We start from the raw sequence: 21,618 nt of genomic DNA on the forward strand, positions 1-21,618 counted from the left end.
AGAAAGCTGGTGCACAGCCCTTAGTAAATGTGCCCCAGGATGTATACCTCTTCAATGACTACTTCCTTCGCTTTGTACCTTCTAATACTGAAGATTATGGAGAAAAGGTAAAAAGAGTTACTACAGGATCAGATTGTCCGTTGATGTGCCATATCTCTTCATCATGCTCAAGTCTATGCACTATTTAACTTTAAAGGGAACCTGTCACCGCTGTTTGAAAAAATTAAGTTGCGGGCAGGTTCCCATAAAGCCCTTATAGCAGTGATGGCTAACCTATGGCACTGGTGCCAGAGGTGGCACTCAGAGCCCTTTCTGTGGGCACTCAGGCCATCACCAGAGATGACTCCAGGTATCTTTCTGCAGTCCCAGAGAGCCCAGGACTTGCTGTGCACAGAGCTATTTTAAAGTGACAGCTCTACCTGGGACTATTTTCTGCTTTATTGGTGTCCTGAGGGGCTGGTATCACTGAAAGCTGTGACAGAGAAGGAAGTATAAACCACAAATTAAATTTCTGTGTTGGCACTTTGCGATAAATTAGTGGGTCTTTGTTGTAGTTTGGGCACTCAGTCTCTAAAAGGTTCGCCATCGCTTCCTTATAGCATAAGGGCAACCTTTCTTCAGCTAATTAAATCGCTGCGCAGAAAAGGAAAAAATTTACATTTATTCTTTGCCTGGTAACCAGGCAGAGAGTCTCGCAAGTCGAGGTGGGCGGATACATACGTGCGATTCTGGCGCCTTGCTCACACCTCCTTTCCCTACATCATCCGGCTGTCGGCTGAATTATAACACAAATGCCTACGGCGCATGCGCGGCTTTACTGCTTAGCTTCCTGCTTCCGCCCATGGCAGTCGTAGGCACATGTGTTATAATTCAGCAATTCAGCTGACAGCCGGATGACGTAGGGAAAGGAGGTGTGTGCAAGCTGAGGGACTCGCATGTATGTATCCGCCCACCTTGACTCACTAGACTCGCCTGGTTACCAGGCAGAGAATAAATGCTAACTTTTTCCTTTTCCGATTTTATTAGCTGAAGAAAGATTGCCCTTATGCTATAGGGGCTCTATGAGAACCTGCCCGCAACTTAATTTTTTCAAACAGCGGTGACAGGTTCCCTTTAACATAGTTATTTTTGCAATTTCAAATCCCTGCTACATTGTCTTATCTACATAAGGTTATTAAATGACATTTTGCAGCAGCTTTATGGCACTTAAAGGGGGTTTCTAAGCTCAACAGCTGGGATAGCAGCACTGCTAGACTGGATGGGACTCTTAAGTAGACAGCCCCAGCCAATATGTTGTGGTGGATTATGATGACTGCAGGCTTTGCTTCCATCAGATTGAATGTGAGGCGGTTGTGTACAAAGTTTGAATCACTGATCCTCAAAGATATAGACTGTATGCCTCTAAATCCGTTCACAATGTAGTAGCGCTACCATCCCTGATCAGTGGGGATGTTGGGTGTCATACCCCAAAGATTTCATATTATTGACCTATCCTAAGGATAGGACATTAATTATTGGGCCATTACGTGAAGTATAAAAAACCATTGCAATATAACATTAACAATGAATGTCTGGGCACGAATAAGGACTTGTATTCTAATGCTATCCACACACGGATGGTACATTGCGTCTTCTGGCTCTTATCCCAGATACGTCACTTAAAGCCTGTGGTGATGGCCGCTCACAGCCTTCTATAAACAGTTAGCTTATGATCCACCACTGTTTACTGAAGCCATGAACCTTATCCCTCTGTCTGTCTCCTGTTTAATTTATATCAAATGCCAAGAATGGATGAAGGAAAACACCAGAGGCTTATAGAGCACAAACGTACAAGCAGCCATTATGATAAGGAGAGGCACAGACTGCGACATTTACACAGTATGACAAGAGAACGAATGCTCAAACAAATGATCTAACTCATCAGATGTAACAATATTCCAAGCCCTTAAGTCCCTAGTGCTGAATCATATACCCCCATATTTTCAGCCCATTCCTGCAAGTCTTAACCTTATCCAGGAAATCCCATTATCTAAAACAAATCATGTATATGGGTTCAGGATTCTTATATATATGGGACAGTATTATAGTAGTTATATCCTTCTACATAGGACCAGTATTATAGTAGTTATATTCTTGTACATAGGGGGCAGTATTATAGTAGTTATATTCTTGTACATAGGGGGCAGTATTATAGTAGTTATATCCTTCTACATAGGGGGCAGTATTATAGTAGTTATATTCTTGTACATAGGGGGCAGTATTATAGTAGTTATATTCTTGTACATAGGGGGCAGTATTATAGTAGTTATATTCTTCTATATAGGGGGCAGTATTATAGTAGTTATATTCTTGTACACAGGGGGCAGTATTATAGCAGTTATATTCCTGTACATAGGGGGCAGTATTATAGTAGTTATATTCCTGTACATAGGGGCAGTATTATACTAGTTATATTCTTCTATATAGGGGGCAGTATTATACTAGTTATATTCTTGTGCATAAGGACACTATTATAGTAGTTATATTCTTGTACAAAGGGGAAAGTATTATAGTAGTTATATTCTGGTACAAAGGGGACAGTATTATAGTAGTTATATTCTTGTACATTGGGGCAGTATTATAGTAGTTATATCCTTGTTCATAGGGAGCAGTATTATAGTAGTTATATTCTTGTACATAGGGGGGAGTATAGCAGTTATATTCTTGTACATAAGGGTCAGTATTATAGTAGTTATATTCTTGTACATAGGGAGCAGCATTAAAATAGTTATATTCTTGTACATAGGGAGCAGTAGTATAGCAGTTATATTCTTGTACATAAGGGACAGTAGTATAGCTGTTGAATTCTTGTACATATGGGCATTATAATGGTTATATTTTTGTACATAAAGGCAGTATCATAGTAGTTTTTCTTTAAAAGATCCTTTATTAAACATTTCACATAATATATCCATATCAATCAACATTTTAGTCTGGACAGGGTATACTTAGTCATGACCGTTTTTAACATGTTTCAGTTTCATATATATTCACTTACACATTCCCCCAGTGTCCTATCAAGGGGGAATAATACAATACATAAAATCTCTACCATATACTATATACCCTTTATTTTAGAAAGTAAAATCATTTAAATTAAGCCAATCTTGTCAGCTTTAGTAAGCATTTTACTCCAGGTCACCACTCTACTTCTAACTTCTTTGAGCAAGGGTTTTAAGTTAGTACTATTAAAGTCACTTAATTTGAGAAAAAAGGAAAACATCAGACCGCGACAGGTGACGGGCCGTTTCATGCCAGACAGGGGCTTTCTCAAGCCTACCCTTGAGAAAGCGCCTGTCTGGCATGAAACGGCTCGTCGCCTGTCGTGGTCTGATGTCTGTCCGTGTTGCAACTCTGGCACACGAACACTCTTTAGGAGAGTGCCGCTTCACTATCTTCTACATTGATGACTGGATGTTTTGTGTGTGTATCTGGAGAAGAGCACCTACAACGCGTGGCCCGTGGTCTATGTGGGAGGAGCATTGTTGGACGGGAGTGACCCACTGCAGTAGTGCCGGTATTTCCTTCACTGTTTTGATATCATTGTATGCAGATGTAGGTATTGTATATACTTGTGGGGCAGAATTATAGCAGTTATAGTGTTGTAAATAGATGTCAGTATTATTGTGGTTATATTTTTGTACATAGACAACAGTATTATAGTAGTTGTCTTCTTGTACAAAGGTGGCATGTTTTTTAGAAACTATATTATTTTATATATAAAATATAATTACACAGGTTATATTATTGAACTTTGTTCAACCATTGTTTGTTAGCTTGATTATAAAAGGACACCGGTTTGGTATAAAGCACATTGTTGAGCAGACAAACAGTATACAGTTAGTGTTAATAGTTAATGTAAGTGTCCTATGTATTTACTTTATAATGTGCACATTAACCCTGTGGAGTCTTGCCTCTTCCTTTTTTTCTAGTTAAAGGTGATAAATCATTCAGTAACTCTGTGAAATTCCTAAAATATTTATGTGTATCATCTCCCATCAAGCGGCACCGGCAGCTCTTACTGCTCGGCACCAGCTCCTGATTCAGCTCTTACAGAGGTCGGCCCTAGTTCTGGGCTGTCAGAGCTGAAATCACAGTGATCAGCTATGAAGCACTTGAGGACTTCGCTATAAGATATTAAACAGTATCGTCAGGCTATATTACTGTTATTGTACTCATGTCCTGCATTGAAGGGCGGCAAAAGGCACTAGCTCACACGCTACAAACGTACTACTTATATTCCATGTGACAAGTTCAACCAGTATTGTGTAGGGTTCTAATAGAGAAAATATTATTTTTATATTTAGAAACCTTACTTTCTCGGTGCTCCAGGCTAGAACTCTTTTCTGATGGTAAATATTTTTAGATCACTAGGAAACATGACAGTGTATAAGGTGGTTCTAAACCTCCAGAAAAAAATATGTCTAGCCTGTCTAAGCATTTCCTACATGTACATAAAGGAGATTTATCCACCCTTACTGTTGTAGGTATACAACAGGGTTACAACAGGGTATACTAAGGGTATACTAAGGGTTACAACCCAAGTGAGGTGTGGAGACAAAATGCATAAGCTCCATAATCAGGAGGTTAACTGGATTCGGAATTTAGAGACTAGAATGTATTATTCTGTTATTCTGTTATTATTCTTCAAATGCGCATGTGCTTGTTATGATCTTATACACCTGATTTTATTTTTAACTACCGTATATACGCGACTATAAGCTGACCTGAGTATAAGACGAGACCCCTACTTTTACCACCAAAAACTGGGAAAACCTATTGACTCAAGTATAAGCCAAGGGTGGGAAATGCATTGGTCACAGACCCCCCCCCAGTATATAGGCAGCCAGCCCCCTGTAGTATACAGCCTGCCCCCTGTAGTATACAGCATGCCCCCTGTAGTATACGGCCTGCCCAGCTTGCCCCCAGTAGTATACAGCCAGCCCATCCTGCACCCAGTAGTATACAGCCAGCCCAGCCTGCCCCCAGTAGTATACAGCCTGCCCCCAGTAGTATATAGCTAGTCCCAGTAGTATACAGCCTGCCCCCAGTAGTATACAGCTTGCCCCCAGTAGTATACAGCTTGTCCCAGTAGTATACTGCTTGCCCCCAGTAGTATACAGCTTGCCCCCAGTATTATACAGCCTGCCCCCAGTAGTATACATCCTGCCCAGCTTGCCCCCAGTAGTATACAGCCAGCCCATCTTGCACCCAGTAGTATACAGCCAGGGGTGGGAAATGCATTGGTCACAGCCCCCCCTCCCCAGTATATAGGCAGCCAGCCCCCTGTAGTATACAGCCTGCCCCCTGTAGTACACAGCCTGCCCCCTGTAGTATACAGCCTGCCCCCAGCAGTATATAGCTTGTCCCAGCAGTATACAGCCTGCCCCCAGTAGTATACAGCTTGCCCCCAGTAGTATACAGCTTGTCCCAGTAGTATACAGCTTGCCCAAAGTAGTATACAGCTTGCCCCCAGTAGTATACAGCCTGCCCCCAGTAGTATACAACCTGCCCCCAGTAGTATACAGCTTGCCCCCAGTAGTATACAGCCTGCCCCAGTAGTATACAGCCACCTCAGCCTGCCCCCAGTAGTATACAGCCACCTCAGCCTGACCCCAGTAGTATGCAGCCTGCCCCCAGTAGTATACAGCCACCTCAGCCTGCCCCAGTAGTATACAGCTTCCCCACAGTAGTATACAGCTTGCCCCCAGTAGTATACAGCCACCTCAACCTGCCTCCAGTAATATACAGTCTGCCCAGCATTAAAAAAATAAATAAACTTATATACTCCGATGTGCAGCGCTGCTCCCCCGTCTTCTTACTTCTGCTGGGCGCCGCCATTGTTCTCCCCCGGTCGGGGGAAAAGCATGGTGGCACCCAGCAGAAGAAAGAAGACGGGCGCAGAAGCCAGAAGATGAGCCTCGGGGACATCGGAGGAGCAGCGCTGCACATCGGGGCCATTGGATGGTGAGTATATAATTTTGTTATTTTTTACTTATTTTTTACTTGTGCATTGACTCGTGTATAAGCCGAGGGGACATTTTTCAGCACATTTTTTGTGCTGAAAAACTCGGCTTATACACGAGTATATAAGGTATGTTATTTGTCTATACCCCCTAAACCATAAAGAAGAACTGAATTGAAAAGTTTGAAACGTGTAGGTCCACAGGGGTGGACATGGGTTTCACTTGTCCGTTTGTTAGGAGGTGGTTGACTTCCTGTACGTTATGAATCAATGATTCAGCTGAGATTAAAGGAAATCTACCATTTGATTTCATGCATTAGGAACCAAACATACCTTGAGAATGTTGCAGCTACACTGATGCAGGCACATATCTTGTTTAATCCATGTGCTAAGTGGTTTTGCTGAAAAAACAATTATAACATTCAGGACCTTGGAAAAGCTGGATTGCTTCAGTCTGCCATTCATAAACACATTACACAGAGCTTTCTGAACAGTCCACACAGGACTAATCAGCCTGAGCTGGATCACTCATACACAGCAGCTGGGTGGATGGTGCAGTGATTGATTATTCTGCATGGCAGGAAGAACACTGTGATGACATCATCCTCTGGTACAGTGCATAACTAATGTGAGAGGAGAAGCACTGAGCCACCCACAGGAGTGACAGAGCCTCATAATTATGATTTTACAATTGTTTTTTGAGAAAAACCACTCAGATCAGGGTATGTTTGGTTTATAATGCATGAAATTAAATGGTAGATTTTCTTTAAGGTCAATGGCATCACAATGACACTTGGGGGACTTATAATAAGAGACACTAAAAACAGGAAACAGGATAACACAATGACACTGAGAATACAGAAAGAGTGAAGAAAGACATATTAAAACTTGGTATACAGGACAACAAGACACTCACACTTTATACAATAAAATAACACTATCAGAAAAATTATACTCCGACAATTGGGGTGGGGGAGGAGGGTAGCAAAGGACACTGACAATCTGACCCTATGGGCTCAATGGTGTAACTAAACAATGATACTGATACTTGGGGTGCACAAAGAACTAACTTGGGGGGGGGGTTACTTGACCCTTCCATGCAATGAGTTACTGACATTGGATATGTTAGTCATTCTATTGTTGGGCAGAAATCTTCTACGGGCATATGCCCTTCTTTCTCCCTTGGTAAACAATGGCCCTCATCCCCTTCTCATCCATATGCCAGTCTGGCAGTTGCACAAGGTCATGGACAACATCACTACAACGTGCAGCATTTTGTATTGTGACTGTAAATTAAGATGCAAATGTTGATTATTGTATCCAAATAGAAACAATTTGTTAGATTTGCTGACAGGTTCCACTCCATTAGTAATTCGCTCTGTTAGAGCAGAATTATGTGAAATCGGTTGAAGTGACGGCATTTATAGCCACTGAAGAGCACAAAGCTGAAGTCTCGTGTGAGGCACAATGCAGAATTAATGAGCACCAGGCCTGGATTCTTGCTGATGATAAATGTCTTTATATTTTGTTTGTTTATAGAAATTTCTTCCATTTTAGATAAAAATAATTTTTCTATGTTGTTTCTCTGCAGATAATTTCAGACTGCGGCTGTTTATCTTTCCCTTTGTTTTTAAAGGAAGACAAAATTATTGAATTTATTTAATTTTACCCTTGAGATCTCGACTTTCTGTTATAAATGAGATTTTCTAATTATTGGTTTTTACTTCATCTGGTCTACAGCTTGATGAGAATTTCATTCAGATCCACTCACCATTGGGTTGAAATCCAATTATAAGAAAGGACTTTGTATATTATACTATACTTACATATGGTGTGTAGAGACTTGCCACATTTGTTTTTCACAATATACTTAAAAGGACAAATGCACCTTCAAAAATATTTGTTAAAAAAATATCTCCTAACATTTTGTGTATGCAGCGCCTCTTCCCACGTTCATCCGTAGACAGAGGCTACTATAACCGGCAACTAAACAATATGTGGTGACTGCATTATTGCGGTATCTACCATACACGAATCAGAGCTGCTAAGCTAGCATGTTAGAAATGTTGTCGTACATATATGCCTTTTTGGGGGGTTGAGGCAAATAATTTATCTTGGTGATTGTCACAGTTTATTTACTCCCCGTCATTGCTCACAGCATGTTTAGAAAACCCTCCAATAAATCGTAAAGGGGGAATTCATCAAGAGTTGCTGTATTTATGGAGCAGAGGATATACTATGAGCCTCTGGCCAGATAGATTCTTCTGGCCAGAATTTTAGAAGCTGCTGTAAAGCTGAATGCTGTTAACAGCAACTCAAGTCAATTGCAGCCCTAAAATCAATGAGAGTAGAAGAAAAATCAATAATAAGAATTCAATCACATTTTGCTATATGGTTTCAATGAATACAAAAGAAAATTGCTTATGCATTCCCTTTATGGACCTTCACCAGAATTAACTGAACATGTCAATGTGCTAATGCTGACATTTTCTATTGACTGCTGACAGTAACTTTGCATTTGCAGACAGGGTCATGAAAGCCCCTTTTCCCAAATGAACCCTTTATAACATCATACTGTGTCAGTCGGACAGATGGCAATAGGGAGTAGGAAAGCATGGAGAAATTTGGAAAATTGAGATACCGGAGTCATACCTAGCAAACTTGTAGTTGGGTTCACTTCACATCAGCATGAACATCACAGGCCATAATTTACACCACTTTATGTTAGTAGCCTGTGGGCTTGTGGTGGATGCATAAAAATTCAACTTTTTGACAGTTTGTCTCCACTAAACAACAGCATGTCAAAGTACCACCTGGTAATTAATAATAATTCACATGGCTTTACATAACCAAGGACTCATAGTTGTTAGGCCCCCACAATGTGTTAAAGTGCACGTGCAATATTCTTCTCTAGAGAATGCTAACAAATGTTTATGCAGAGGCCTGTGGAGGAAGAGCTACATACAGTAATGCTGCCCTTCCTCCACTCACTATTTGTGTGCCAAAAAGCCTGAGCTGCTGGGCACCTCAATACCTTGGGCTCCATAGCAGCTGGTGTTACCGTGCTAGTTATGACCATGGATGATACTATGTAACTCAAAGAGAATATAAAAAAGGAGAAACCACAGTACATACGCAGGACTCGGACACCGTGCTTTAGAGACTGTATGCGGCTGGGCTCCATGGACATGCTGAGGACAGTCTGCTGGCCACCAATGGTGCACACTTGGTTTTCCTGGTGTGCCTGCTTTACCATAATGATCAGCTGGTTGGCAATAATGGTGTTCAGGACTGAGATAACAACCATTGGAAATATAAAGGAGAGGAAGGCATTCACCTAGAAGAAAGCATAATTGAATCAGTAAGACTAAAAGCTTTAGAAAGAGTTTTACCCATTAAATAAGGTGTTACTCTGAAAACTGTAACAAATGTCCCCCAGTAAGCTCAAAATTCATAGCTTTCCTTTACTCAGTAATAATTAATTTCTAGCTGCCTGTAGCCACCACAAGAGGGAGCTCATTGCCTAGAAAATTAAACAGAAATCATTTAATAGGAAGTGAATACATTTGTATTCATCAAGCTGCCCTTCTGGTGACGGCAGGGAAATCATTGATAACCATATTTGCCATCTCACTAAAAGAAAAAAGGAGAATTGCAGTGAGCCCCATCCTACACCATTGGACATGCCCCTACATAATTTGGACATCCCCTTCAGTCACATCTCCTTTTTTCTTGTCTCTGTGACCATGTTATTACCATCATATAGCACATTATGTACGTAACGTTTTGATCCACATTTGGTAGTATAGGCAGTCCCCAACTTAAGAAACTTGACTTACAGACAACCTCTAGTTAGAAATGGACCTCTCTACCCACAGTGACCTGCTGAAGCTATCTGGATGCTGGTAATTTACAGGACTTTGGCCCCAGGATGCAATGATCGATATAAAAGTTATAAAAAGGTGTCTGCAATAATGTCCCCTGAAGGGGGTGTTCCGGTGCTCAGTCAGACCATGTGCCCGATTTATCATGCAAAGTCTAACAGAAATGTGTCAGAGCTGTGCAATGGGCGCCAGATTCATATAGTGCACCTTGCACTGTTCTTAGTAAATGTGCACCATTGTGTTTTAGGTAACTGTATGAAAGTGTTATAAAACTGATGAACAGCTTGGATATATAGGCAGCATACAATATAACATGTATATTAAGGTAGGATTTGGAAATATATTTACTGTACATCCAATTAAATTGTACAGAGGAAGGGGGATTTCTGATATAACATAAAATGGGTCCTGTTCACAGAAGAGGTAAGTAACTTGTGACATAGGAAGAAATGGCATCTTGCTTTGCAATTGTTAGTACAGTGCCACTTGGCGGCAAATGAACCTTCCATTGCAATAAATTGTTGAAGAGAAATAAATACCTAATCTTATTCATTATAATGACCCATACTGACATTATTATGAACTTACTGGACAGGGATGATAATATGAAATTAATATCACCAGTAAACGGAGATGAATGGCCGATATTTCTGTGAGATCTGGTTAATTAAATGAAAAATTTGTGAACAATCCATCATAGGGCTCAGGTTTATGCCTCTCAGGTCATTAGCAGGCCAGACGCGTGCGCTGCTACTCCAAGAGAGACTCCACTTCACTGGTAATTGCTGCTAGGTTAATTGGTTTATATAAATGTTAATGAAATATGATGGAGATTTGGCTCGTTCTTGTCCTTGAAGACAATATAAAGAAATCCCTGAGAGGAGGAAAACGGGGACAATCATTGCAATTTCACTCAAAACTAAATAGGAGACACCAGAGGCGTAGCTAAAAGTACATAACGTAAAAATAACTACTAGAATGACAAAACTGTATCTTTACCCCTTACACAGACCCACAGGATTTGACCTGAGTGAAGTTGGCCCCCCCACCTTGTTCAAATCAAGCAAAATTGGTGTCAAACGTTTGTGCTACGTTTGTGCTGGTTTGTGCAGGAGAAATTTTCGTTTGTGCCGCTATCGTTTTTAAGATTTTAATGAAAGTTTCCAGAGGTCATCAGAGGTCAACCAGCCCCCCCACATTGCCCAAATGAAACAAAACTGGGACCGAACAATTCTGCTATGTTTGTGCTGGTTTGTGCTGCTCAAATTTTTGTTTGTGCTGCTTTTGTTTTGAATATATGAACAAAAAATGAAAGTTCAAAAGTTCAAGCAGCCCCCCCACATTAATTGAATCAAACAAAACTGGTGTCAAACGTTAGTGCTACGTTTGTGCTGGTTTGTGCAGCAAAAATTTTCGTTTGTGCCGCTATCATTTTTAATATATTCATACTTTTTTGCAGAGGTCATTAAGAGTTCATATCTTCCAAAGTACAATGTGTTTCCTAGCTCCCCCTGGTGATCAAACCAGGGAAGTGTCACTAGGTTTGTTTTTTACCAGTTCATCCTAAACACCTCGAACACCTGAACATACCTTAAAAATGATAGCGGCACAAACGAAAATTTTTGCTGCACAAACCAGCACAAACGTAGCACTAACGTTTGACACCGGTTTTGTTTGATTCGGTCAATGTGGGGGGGCTGCTTGAACTTTTGAACTTTAATTTTTTGTTCATATATTCAAAACAAAAGCAGCACAAACAAAAATTTGCGCAGCACAAACCAGCACAAACGTAGCAGAATTGTTCGGCACCAATTTGGTTTGGTTTGGGCAATGTGGGGGGGCTGGTTGACCTCTGATGACCTCTGGAAACATTCATTAAAATATCAAAAACGATAGCGGCACATACAAAAATTTCTGCTGCACAAACCAGCACAAACGTAGCACAAACGTTTGACACCAATTTTGTTTGATTTGAACAAGGTGGGGGGGCCAACTTCACTCAGGTCAGGATTTGCCACCACCAACAGGCAAAAATAAGAAAATATGTAGGGCATGAAGGGCCCATTGTGAAATGTAGAAAATATAACATAAGGAAATGTTGTATTTTTACATAAAATCATTTTTTGTGCTTTTACTAATGTTTTCGAGGTGTCCATAAAATTCTTTTTAATTAGATTTTGGGATAATGTTTCATGTCTTGAGCAGAAGTTTTTGGCATGCATGGAATGAAAATTTAGCAATTCTTGGTGCACACCATGGAATTCATGACTTCTAGCCTCTACTGTGCCCTGTGCAACACTTTTGGTAAAAAAGTGGGCACAGTGGGTAGGGGAGTAAAGCAAACCATGGCTGGGATATCATGGCCAGCCACATTTACTGTACCCTTCCCCAGTAAACTGGCGCAAGTAATAGTTGAAATCTACAAGTGCTGAGCCGAAATTAAAAGAAGGCCGGAACCAGAAATTCTCACATGTTAGGCGCTGGGTGCACCAATGATTGACCCAAAACAGCATCCTTAATACCTTGGTTCCAATGTTGTTTTGTTGATCCTTCTTATCGTAATGCTGAATGTGATGACACAAAAGGCCCCATTTTCTATTTTTTTTTCTGTTTAGTGGAACTGTGTGTCCTCCTGTATCTTGTGGAATGAGCTATTATATTATTTGGGGGAGATGTTTTCCCCGCCCAGGCTCCAGTCTTTTAGTATATCTGCCAACAACCATGCAGCCTGACTATTTAGACAGGACCTGGCGTAGAAATGTGCTATAACCTGGGCCAAGCACCACAGCCCACTCCACGCTCCGCCAAGTGTCACAACCCACTCCACACCCCACCAAGCACCACTTTTCTGTGGTGTTGTGACTTTATCAAGGCTCGTCAACACAGTTCCTACGCTGCCATCGTCCCTGTGCCATAGCATTACCCTTGTATACTATTATTGCCATGAGAGGGAAGAAATTGAAGGAAATCTACCATCAAAATCAAGCATGATAAACCAGTGTCCCTTACTCATCCAGGAACTTATAGATCCAGGCACTGTGACTGTGGTCTTCTTATATTTGTTATCCATGGCCACTTTCCTTCTAAAATCAACATTATGTTAATGAGCCGGAAGGACTCTGGGAAGTGATACCAGATATATGCTGTGTTCTTACTTCCCACACTGTTACATTGTCTCACCTTCCTGCTGCTCCCTCAGCACTTCCCCCTCTCTCTGCTGACATAATCTCACTGCAGCAGAGGAAGTTTCAGCGCACAGTGGGAGGGGGAAGTGCTCCTTCACACTGTAACAGCCTGTGAAGCTACAGCATGAATGGGCTCTGGTAACATATTCCTTTTAACAGTTGATTTTAGAAGGAAGTAGGCCATTGATAACACTAATAATAATAATAATAATAATAATAAGATTACCCCAGTCCCAGTGTGTCGATCTATGAGTCCCTGTTGCAAGCAACATTTAGCTAGTAACAGGCTTCAAACAAACCCTGTATGAACCTTTTTTATTTTATATGCACTGAAATAAAAAAAGTTGTAAATATATACATTACTATCAGACATGTTAACTGACATTAGCAGCACACCTTGAACTTTGTAACTGTAACATAAGCATTGGCAACACAAATATACAACTGCAACATACACCATGTCATTTCTGGTGCTTGTAATTGAATGTATTGACTTGAAAACCACTTGCAAACTGAACCTGGGATGCTCTCTCCCTCTGGAAGCCTGACACTGCTTCCAGGTTTAGTTACACAGTCACAGTGCAAGCTGCATAGCGCATGCGCAGCATTTCAAGTGAGGACACTCATGACACCAGCAGAGGGTAAGGCTCGGGGGAGGAAGAAGGTGATGACACCCCCGAGGCACTATTGCCTCATTTACTGTATTTTTCGGACTATAAGACGCTTTTTACTATAGGATGCACCCCAGATTTAGGATTCTGACATCACCGCAGGTCCTGGACCTGTAGGACATTGGGGAGAGGGGAGAGTAGTATGGGGGCTCCTCTGTGGGAGATCGGGTGAAGCTCTATATCAGGGCATCATCCGATCTCCCTTACAGCGGTCAGGAGGGTCTGGCAGTGCTGGATCCTCCTGACCTCCGGTCTATAAGATTTTTTTCTTGCTAAAAAGTGTGTCTTATAGTCCAGAAAATACGGTACATATTTTTTCAATGGAAAGGCCAGATAAAGCTATAAGATAAAGCCACGTCTGGAATTGGCATGGCTCAAAGTGGCATGATGATGCTTTACTATGCTTACTATGCCCTAATGTTATGTTAGATTTCCTTTAAAATCTGCTATTTAAAGTAGCCTGGAGCTCAAGGCATAGGCATAGCCATAAAACAACTTGATGAGGGTCTGAGGCAAAAATTATAAAGGGACTACTGTGTATGTAATTCTCCAACATAGATCAAAATATACCTAGTCCCTACTCTCGTCATTCAACACCAAAACTACATTTTCCCGTTCTGTGCTTCCTGTCAAATTTCATATAGTGTAAAATCTTTTGCCCCTATCACTAATGAAATCCATTTTTTTTTAACATTTTGATCTTGAAATCCTAACAAACACCCAGACATATTCAGATCAATAGTCATGGCGGGAGGCGAGACCGCCAGCATTCAGTGTGTCAAGAAAAAAAAGACATCTTCCCTACAGGATATGTTCTGTGTACTGTGTCTGGGTTTTAATAACCTGTTTTGTTCTCATCACAGGGTCAGATGAAAGATCCCCAGCTGTTGATATCTGGGAGTTATTTCTGTATCCATGGGGTACATTGCTGAATTTAAAGAAATAAGGAAACAGATGTAATGGTCTGATAATACATTCAGCTCTGCTACATCTCTACTTAACTCTACAGGAGTGGATTATTTGTTACTTGAGTTGTATCTAAAGTCCAATATAAAAATACAGATGACACCCGGTGAGATTAGCTTGAGTTCACATGGCTCTGCTACATCTCTATATGTTATTAACTGGCTTGTCCATCAGTCACTCAGTTGTGTCTGTGCACTGGGTGATCCTCTGCTATGTTCTGTGCTTACAAATTGCACTACATGATGATATCTACAATGAATTCTGCACCCACACTGGACTACTAATTCACATCTTGAGTATGCATGCAGAAATGCCAGATCTGAAGATGTAGCAGGAATGGATGTAGCAACAAGTGGTTTGTTTTGTGCGTAGTGATCAGAATTAAAATAACACTGTTTAGCCACTGTTCTATGAAAACGTCCAAATAACAGTGTGATTTCTGAATAAATTGTACCGAACCAGAAATTAGTTTGTCATTTAACTGCTTCAATCTAACTATAGTTAGCACTATAGCTCACAGAACCAAGTAACCCCAAATGATGTTTCTAGGTGGTATAGAACCAAAGATAGGGGGCACATTTACTAAGAACAGCGCAGTCTGTACTATGTGCTGTTTGCCTGTGTATAGTCCAGAGTATTTCAGATTCAGGATTTCTGGCGCCTTATTCTGTATGAATCTGGCACCCTCTGCACTGCCCCGACAGAGTGTACCACATTTTTTTCATACTTCTTTAACAAGGGGCAAGCGACACAATTCTGTCATACTTTGCATGTTAAATCTGGCACACAGTCTGACTGAGCACCAGAACCAGCCCCCTTCAGTGCCGAAATTTGTGTGGTATGATGCCTACTGCGGCTGTGCCACAAAAGGGTCGTGTGTGATACAAATGTGGTACAGACACTTCTTAAATGCCTGTGCAAGCAGTTTGCACTAGAAAGAACATGCAAATTCAGAAAGAAAACTTTAGTAAATGTGCCCGGGGGTCTTCTGACTTGATGCTCCCCTCAAGTCTATCACTGTGCATCATCTCAGGCAAAAAAATATTCTTCATTCATCTCATTTCCATATAACCTTAGAAGTGATTTTTTTCCCATAAAAAGGAATTCTAGAAAGAATATTTCATACCCTACCAAAAGAGAGTGTAGGTCTTTTTACATGCTTCTTCTCCTATGTTGCAGCACCCTGACAAATGTGGTGCAGGCTCTTCTTAAAGGACATCTACCATCTGGATGAAGGATTGTAAACCAAGCACACTCATACTGGTGTGTGCACTCCCTGGCATGATCTGCTGTTCTTTTACCTTCTTCTGCCACCGATCTGGGCCGCACACCGCAAAAAGATAGAGCATGCTCTATCTTTCGGCGTGAGTGCGGCCGTGCGCCGCTTTTCTCTATGGAGGGTGGAGGAGCCACCTCCTCCTCCTCTCCAGCACACGGCGGTATGCTAGCACGGCGGGCATACCGCGTGTAAATGTACCCTTACACCCTTGATAAATGTAACAATTCCGTTGTAAACACATTGATAAATCTGCCTTACTGCCTTAATTGATGCTTAGTATCAAATGAGTTTTTTTAAACAAATAAGCAAACTTTATCAATAAAGTATATAAGTAAAGTAAATATAATCCCATTTTCTACTCAAAATTTATAGATGTGCAACACCCCTGCCAATACAGTGGCAAGGGGTTAGTTGCAAACAGTGCCCTCTCCAGGTTAGGAGCTGTCAGAGGGAGTTGCAAACCCTTCAGTAAGGTTCCAGACCTGGACATCAGGTGTTAGCAGCGGTGGACCCTGCCTGTACAGAAAGGGTTAAAGTTATGTCAACTATTATCCAATTGTATTCCTTTAACCCCTGGACAGGGAGGGGCTAGTGGCTCTTGAGTTCAAGAAACCTCTTAGATCACAAGTAGAGATGAGCGAGTATACTCGTCCGAGCTTGATGCTCGTTCGAGTATTAAGGTACTCGAAACGGCTCGTTGCTCGGACGAGTATTTCCCCTGCTCGAGATCGAGCATTTAATTAAAAAAACACAGTGAAGAACAATGAAGAATAGAATAAAAACAGTGAACACAGTGAACACAGGATCATTTAAGTGAAAAACACAGTGAAAAACACAGTGAAGAATAGATTACAGATGTTCGGCACATCTGCTTACTTGTCGGAAGATACGCGCGGAACGGTGCGAACAAAATAGTATGTGAAGAACACATTGAAGAACACGGTGAGCAGGACAGAGACACCGGGGAGCAGCACAGAGACACCGGGGAGCAGCACGGAGACATGGGGCAGCGGCAGCACGGAGACATGGGGCAGCGGCAGCACGGAGACATGGGGCAGCGGCAGCACGGAGACATGGGGCAGCGGCAGCACGGAGACATGGGGCAGCGGCAGCATGGAGACATGGGGCAGCGGCAGCACGGAGACATGGGGCACCGGCAGCATGGAGACATCGGGCAGCGGCACGGAGCGGCACGGAGACATCGGGGAGCGGCACGGAGACATTGGGGCACGGAGACATCGGGGAGCGGCACGGTGACATCGGGGCACGGAGACATCGGGGAGCGGCACGGAGACATCAGGGAGCGGCACGGAGACATCGGGGCACGGAGACATCGGGGAGCGGCACGGAGACATCGGGCAGCGGCACGGAGCGGCACGGAGACATCGGGGAGCGGCACGGAGACATCGGGGAGTGGCACGGAGACATCGGGGGCACGGAGACATCGGGGCATGGAGACATCGGGGAGCGGCACGGAGACATCGGGCAGCGGCACGGAGACATCGGGCAGCGGCACGGAGACATCGGGGAGCAGCACGGAGACATCGGGGAGACTTCAGTGGAAGAAGAGCAGCGGATCCCGGGACAGCGTATCTCCCGACAAGTAAGCAGATGTGCCGAACATCTGCAATCTATTCTTCACTGTGTTTTTCACTTAAATGATCCTGTGTTCACTGTGTTCACTGTTTTTATTCTATTCTCCACTGTTCTTCACATCTGCTAACTTGTCGGGAGATAATATACGCGCGGAACAGTGAAGAATAGATTGCAGATGTTTGCATACATCTGCTAACTTATCAGAAGACATTCTTTTTCAATTAATTAACACATTTTATTCCCGAACCATGGTCCCTTTGAAAAATGCTCGAGTCTCCCATTCACTTCAATGAGGCTCGATATTTGAGACGAGCACTCGAGCATCTGGAAAAGTTCGTCTCGAATAACGAGCACTCGAGCATTTTAGTGCTCGCTCATCTCTAATCACAAGGTCTTGGAATCTAGCTCTCTTACAGAGCACACCTCTATACCACCAGCTCTCCCTAGAGAACACAGGTCTGTCATCAGAGACAGAGTGACCAGAGACAGCGTGTGTGCACCTCCAGTACAGACTCTTAACCATCACAGGACAAAGCTGCAGCTTCCAGTATTGGACATAGCTACATCCCAGTCTGTATCTACTACCAGGCTGGTGAATCTACTCCTGAGGATCACTATCCATGACCACTCCAGTAATCCAGAATCCAAACAATCCGGCATCTGTAACAAGACCATTTTGGCCCGTTGCCTGCAGTTGATCTAATAAAGAACCGTGAGTTATTTTGCACAACGTTGCCTCTGTCTGTTCCCTGGATACGGCTTTTACTACCAAGTGCTCCCCATCCATTACCCAGGGACATATATTACGGACACTAAGGGGTTGCCCCAGGGAGAACCAGTACATCGACCTCTCCCTCTATATTTCTTGCACACACCACCTGCTGGAGACCTGCCAGACTGTAGGACAGCCCTCTGGTCCCCATACCAAGCACCGTGACCACAGCGTGCCCTAAGCCACAACCGCCAGCCACTCCAGTATTCTGGGCCCCGGCTTCCTCCAGGCCCCAAGAAAAGGCTAGGCCCTGTTGGGGGATGTTGCAGATGCATCACATAAAGCAGCAATAGAGAAGAGTAGAGGGCTGTACTGGTACCAGGATTCCATTTTGAGGCTGTGTTATCATGCAGCTGTAGCTTTTCCACTTGCCTGGTGTTCTGCAGTGGATCCAGGTGCCACAATGTCTCTGTTGGTGGGCCAGATTTCAATCTTTGCAGTGCAACATAGGTAATTGCTAGAAATGTAGTGACTAACTCATGACAACTATACACAATGTATCCCTGGCCTTAGGGATTCAAGATAATGTAGTGCCACCTGCTCCTGCAGGCACTTGTAGCTAGGCAACCATCCTAACTACCTAGTAAGTATAGTACAACTCATTATCATTCAGTACCCGGACCCAGTACCACATGGTTGAGTCTTGTAATGGGCAGAGAGGGCATTGGTGTCCATATGGGACTGCGACCTCCATGCCCACCATTTATATGCCCCTTTATATTGGGATTTGAAGTCCTGATATATTTCCTATATGGCCTATGGTAGATTTGCAGAACATTTATCACATATAATTGAAAGGTTCTTTTTGCTAAACATACTCATTTATAAGGAGAAAGAGACAAGAGGATGTCAGCTTAATGCAGCCTCCGCTCTCTCCGCTCGCTGCACCGTGTCTTTGTGCAGATGTTTAGCTTATTTATAGACACATCACCATATGCACAGCACTCTATATTCATCATACACTTCATCAGAGGCCAACTTATACACATCATTAAAAATGGCCTAGAGGAGGAAACAAAATTAACCTGGAGACTTTAACCGTTGCCACCGATAATAACCTGAAAGTGGTCGTCAATGTAATATGATTATGGTAATTAATGCATAAGGTAATTGTTGTATCAATGGTGGAAACAATGGGAATGAGTTTCTGTGTGTACAATCCCATCTACTCACATCTTTTAGTACATACATAAATGCTCCTAATAAACACTATCACAATAGATTATGTGGTCTGAATGTAACACAGCTTAATGCAAACAACAGTTTTAAACCAGTGAAATCCTGGGTTACACCTATGTTATAAACCTGTCCCTATCTATGCTGCTGATGGAGTCACTGGAGGGGATTTATTAAGCCTGGTGCATCCTGAGGCAGTATTAAAGGGCACCTGTCAGAAGAAATTGACCTAACAAAGCACTACAGTATGTTGTCAAGTAGGGTTGTGTTTATTTAATGGGCTTTCTTTTGGCATAATGCAGAAAGTCAACTTTGAAATGAAATGTAAATTGGTTGTATAAAGTCATGGAAGTGGAGAGCTCAGCACTGAAGTCAATGGAGCTCATTTACTAAGTGCTCCGTGGCTGCACTTTCGCGGGGTTTCCCGAATTTTTCCATTTGCGCCAAATTCCGCTGGGATTTTGGCGCACGCGATCGGATTTTGGCGCAATCACACCGGCTTTCACGCGACAAAAATCGTGGAGCGTGGCCGCCAGACAACCCAACGGATTCGGAATCCGTGGAATTTAAAAAACGAAATGTGTCGAAATAAGGTGAACTCCGGCGGACCTCGGCGCAGTAGCAACACCTGCTGGATATTGGGCGCACAACCTTAGTGAATCCCGGCAGAACCCGAATCCACGTCGGACAACGCGCCGCGGGATCCCGACAGGACCGGGTAAGTAAATGAGCCCCAATCTCTCTGCCAATGATAAATATGATGTGGAAGGTGTTAAGCCACTTCACAACATACTGATAGCGGTTTAGTAGGTCATTTTCTGCTGACAGATTCCCTTTAACATCCTCTGTACTGGCACACAACTTGCTCGATTTACTAAGAGGATCTGGCATAAAATTCAACTAAAACCTGTGCCAGGCTACAGTAAATTTTCTTTATTTCTTTTTTTTTTCATCAAAGTTTATTAACAGAAATAATGAATGAACAATAACAATCTAGGTCAGTGGTGGCGAAGCCATGATACGGGTGGCAGAGGTGGCACTCGGAGCCCTCTCTTTTGGCACCAAGGCCATCACCCAGCACAAAGGTCTCCATTCAGGACTTAAGACCTGAATCAAGTAGGTGTGGACAGAGCTTGATTATCATTGGAGCCCCTTCTCTGGAGCTGTGATTCATCCTGTTAAATTGACTTTAGAGGGAAACTACAATAATAATACCAATTTCTCCTTCCTTCTCCTGAGGGCGCCAATGCGTTTGAAACCTGTTACTTTAAATTTGCATTTGGCCCTTTATGAAAAATATGTGGCTTTTGTTTGTAATTTTGGCACTCGGTCCCTAAAAGGTTCGCCATCACTGATCTAGGTGAATACAATAAGCCTAGTATAAGGTACTGGGAGAGTAATGACAACATGAAGTCAATGGGGGTCATTTACTAAGGGCCCGATTCGCGTTTTCCCGACGTGTTACCCGAATATTTCCGATTTGTGCCGATTTCCCCTGAATTGCCCCGGGATTTTGGCGCATGCGATCGGATTGTGGCGCATCGGCGCCGGCATGCACGCGACGGAAATCGGTGGGCGTGGCCGAACGATAACCCGACTGATTCGGAGAAACTGCCGCATTTAAAGAAAAAAATGTGTCGCGAAAATTGCACTTACCTTCACTCGGCCCGGATCGGTGTATTCCAGTGCGTTCCGATGCTCTTCAGCACAGCAGCAGCCGGACTGACCCGAATCCAGCGCAGAGAACGTGCCGCTGGATCGCGAATGGACCGGGTAAGTAAATCTGCCCCAATATCTTATATGAACATACATGGTGAACACATGACTCACCTAATGAGTAAAAGTAGAGAACTGATCAAAAGAAAAGAAAGAAACCAGCAGTCATAGAGTAGTAGCATATAGTGGGGAATTAAACCCCGTCGGTGCACTGTGTGGACTAAGCCATCTTGGTAGGTCCGCTCCCTCCATAAAGGCAGATCATGTAGACCAGCTACGGAAAAACAAATCAGTTCGTCCACTCTCATCGAGTAATTCATCTCTGTCACCCATTCATGGAGAGAGGGACATGACGTAGCTTTCCAGTGA

The 21,618-nt window shown here is 42.8% G+C and overlaps 1 protein-coding gene across 1 annotated transcript in view; it reads right to left on the reverse strand.

Moving 5' to 3' along the window:
* NTSR1 (neurotensin receptor 1) overlaps positions 1-21,618 on the reverse strand; it is a 151,321-nt gene that overhangs the window by 53,117 nt on the left and 76,586 nt on the right. The window contains exon 2 of the mRNA XM_072110950.1: positions 9,140-9,341. Within this exon, the coding sequence (XP_071967051.1) occupies positions 9,140-9,341 (202 nt within the window). The remainder of the gene's footprint in view (positions 1-9,139; positions 9,342-21,618) is intronic.

Source organism: Engystomops pustulosus, chromosome 6 (genome assembly GCF_040894005.1).
Source record: "Engystomops pustulosus chromosome 6, aEngPut4.maternal, whole genome shotgun sequence".
Classification (NCBI taxonomy): Eukaryota; Metazoa; Chordata; class Amphibia; order Anura; family Leptodactylidae; genus Engystomops; species Engystomops pustulosus.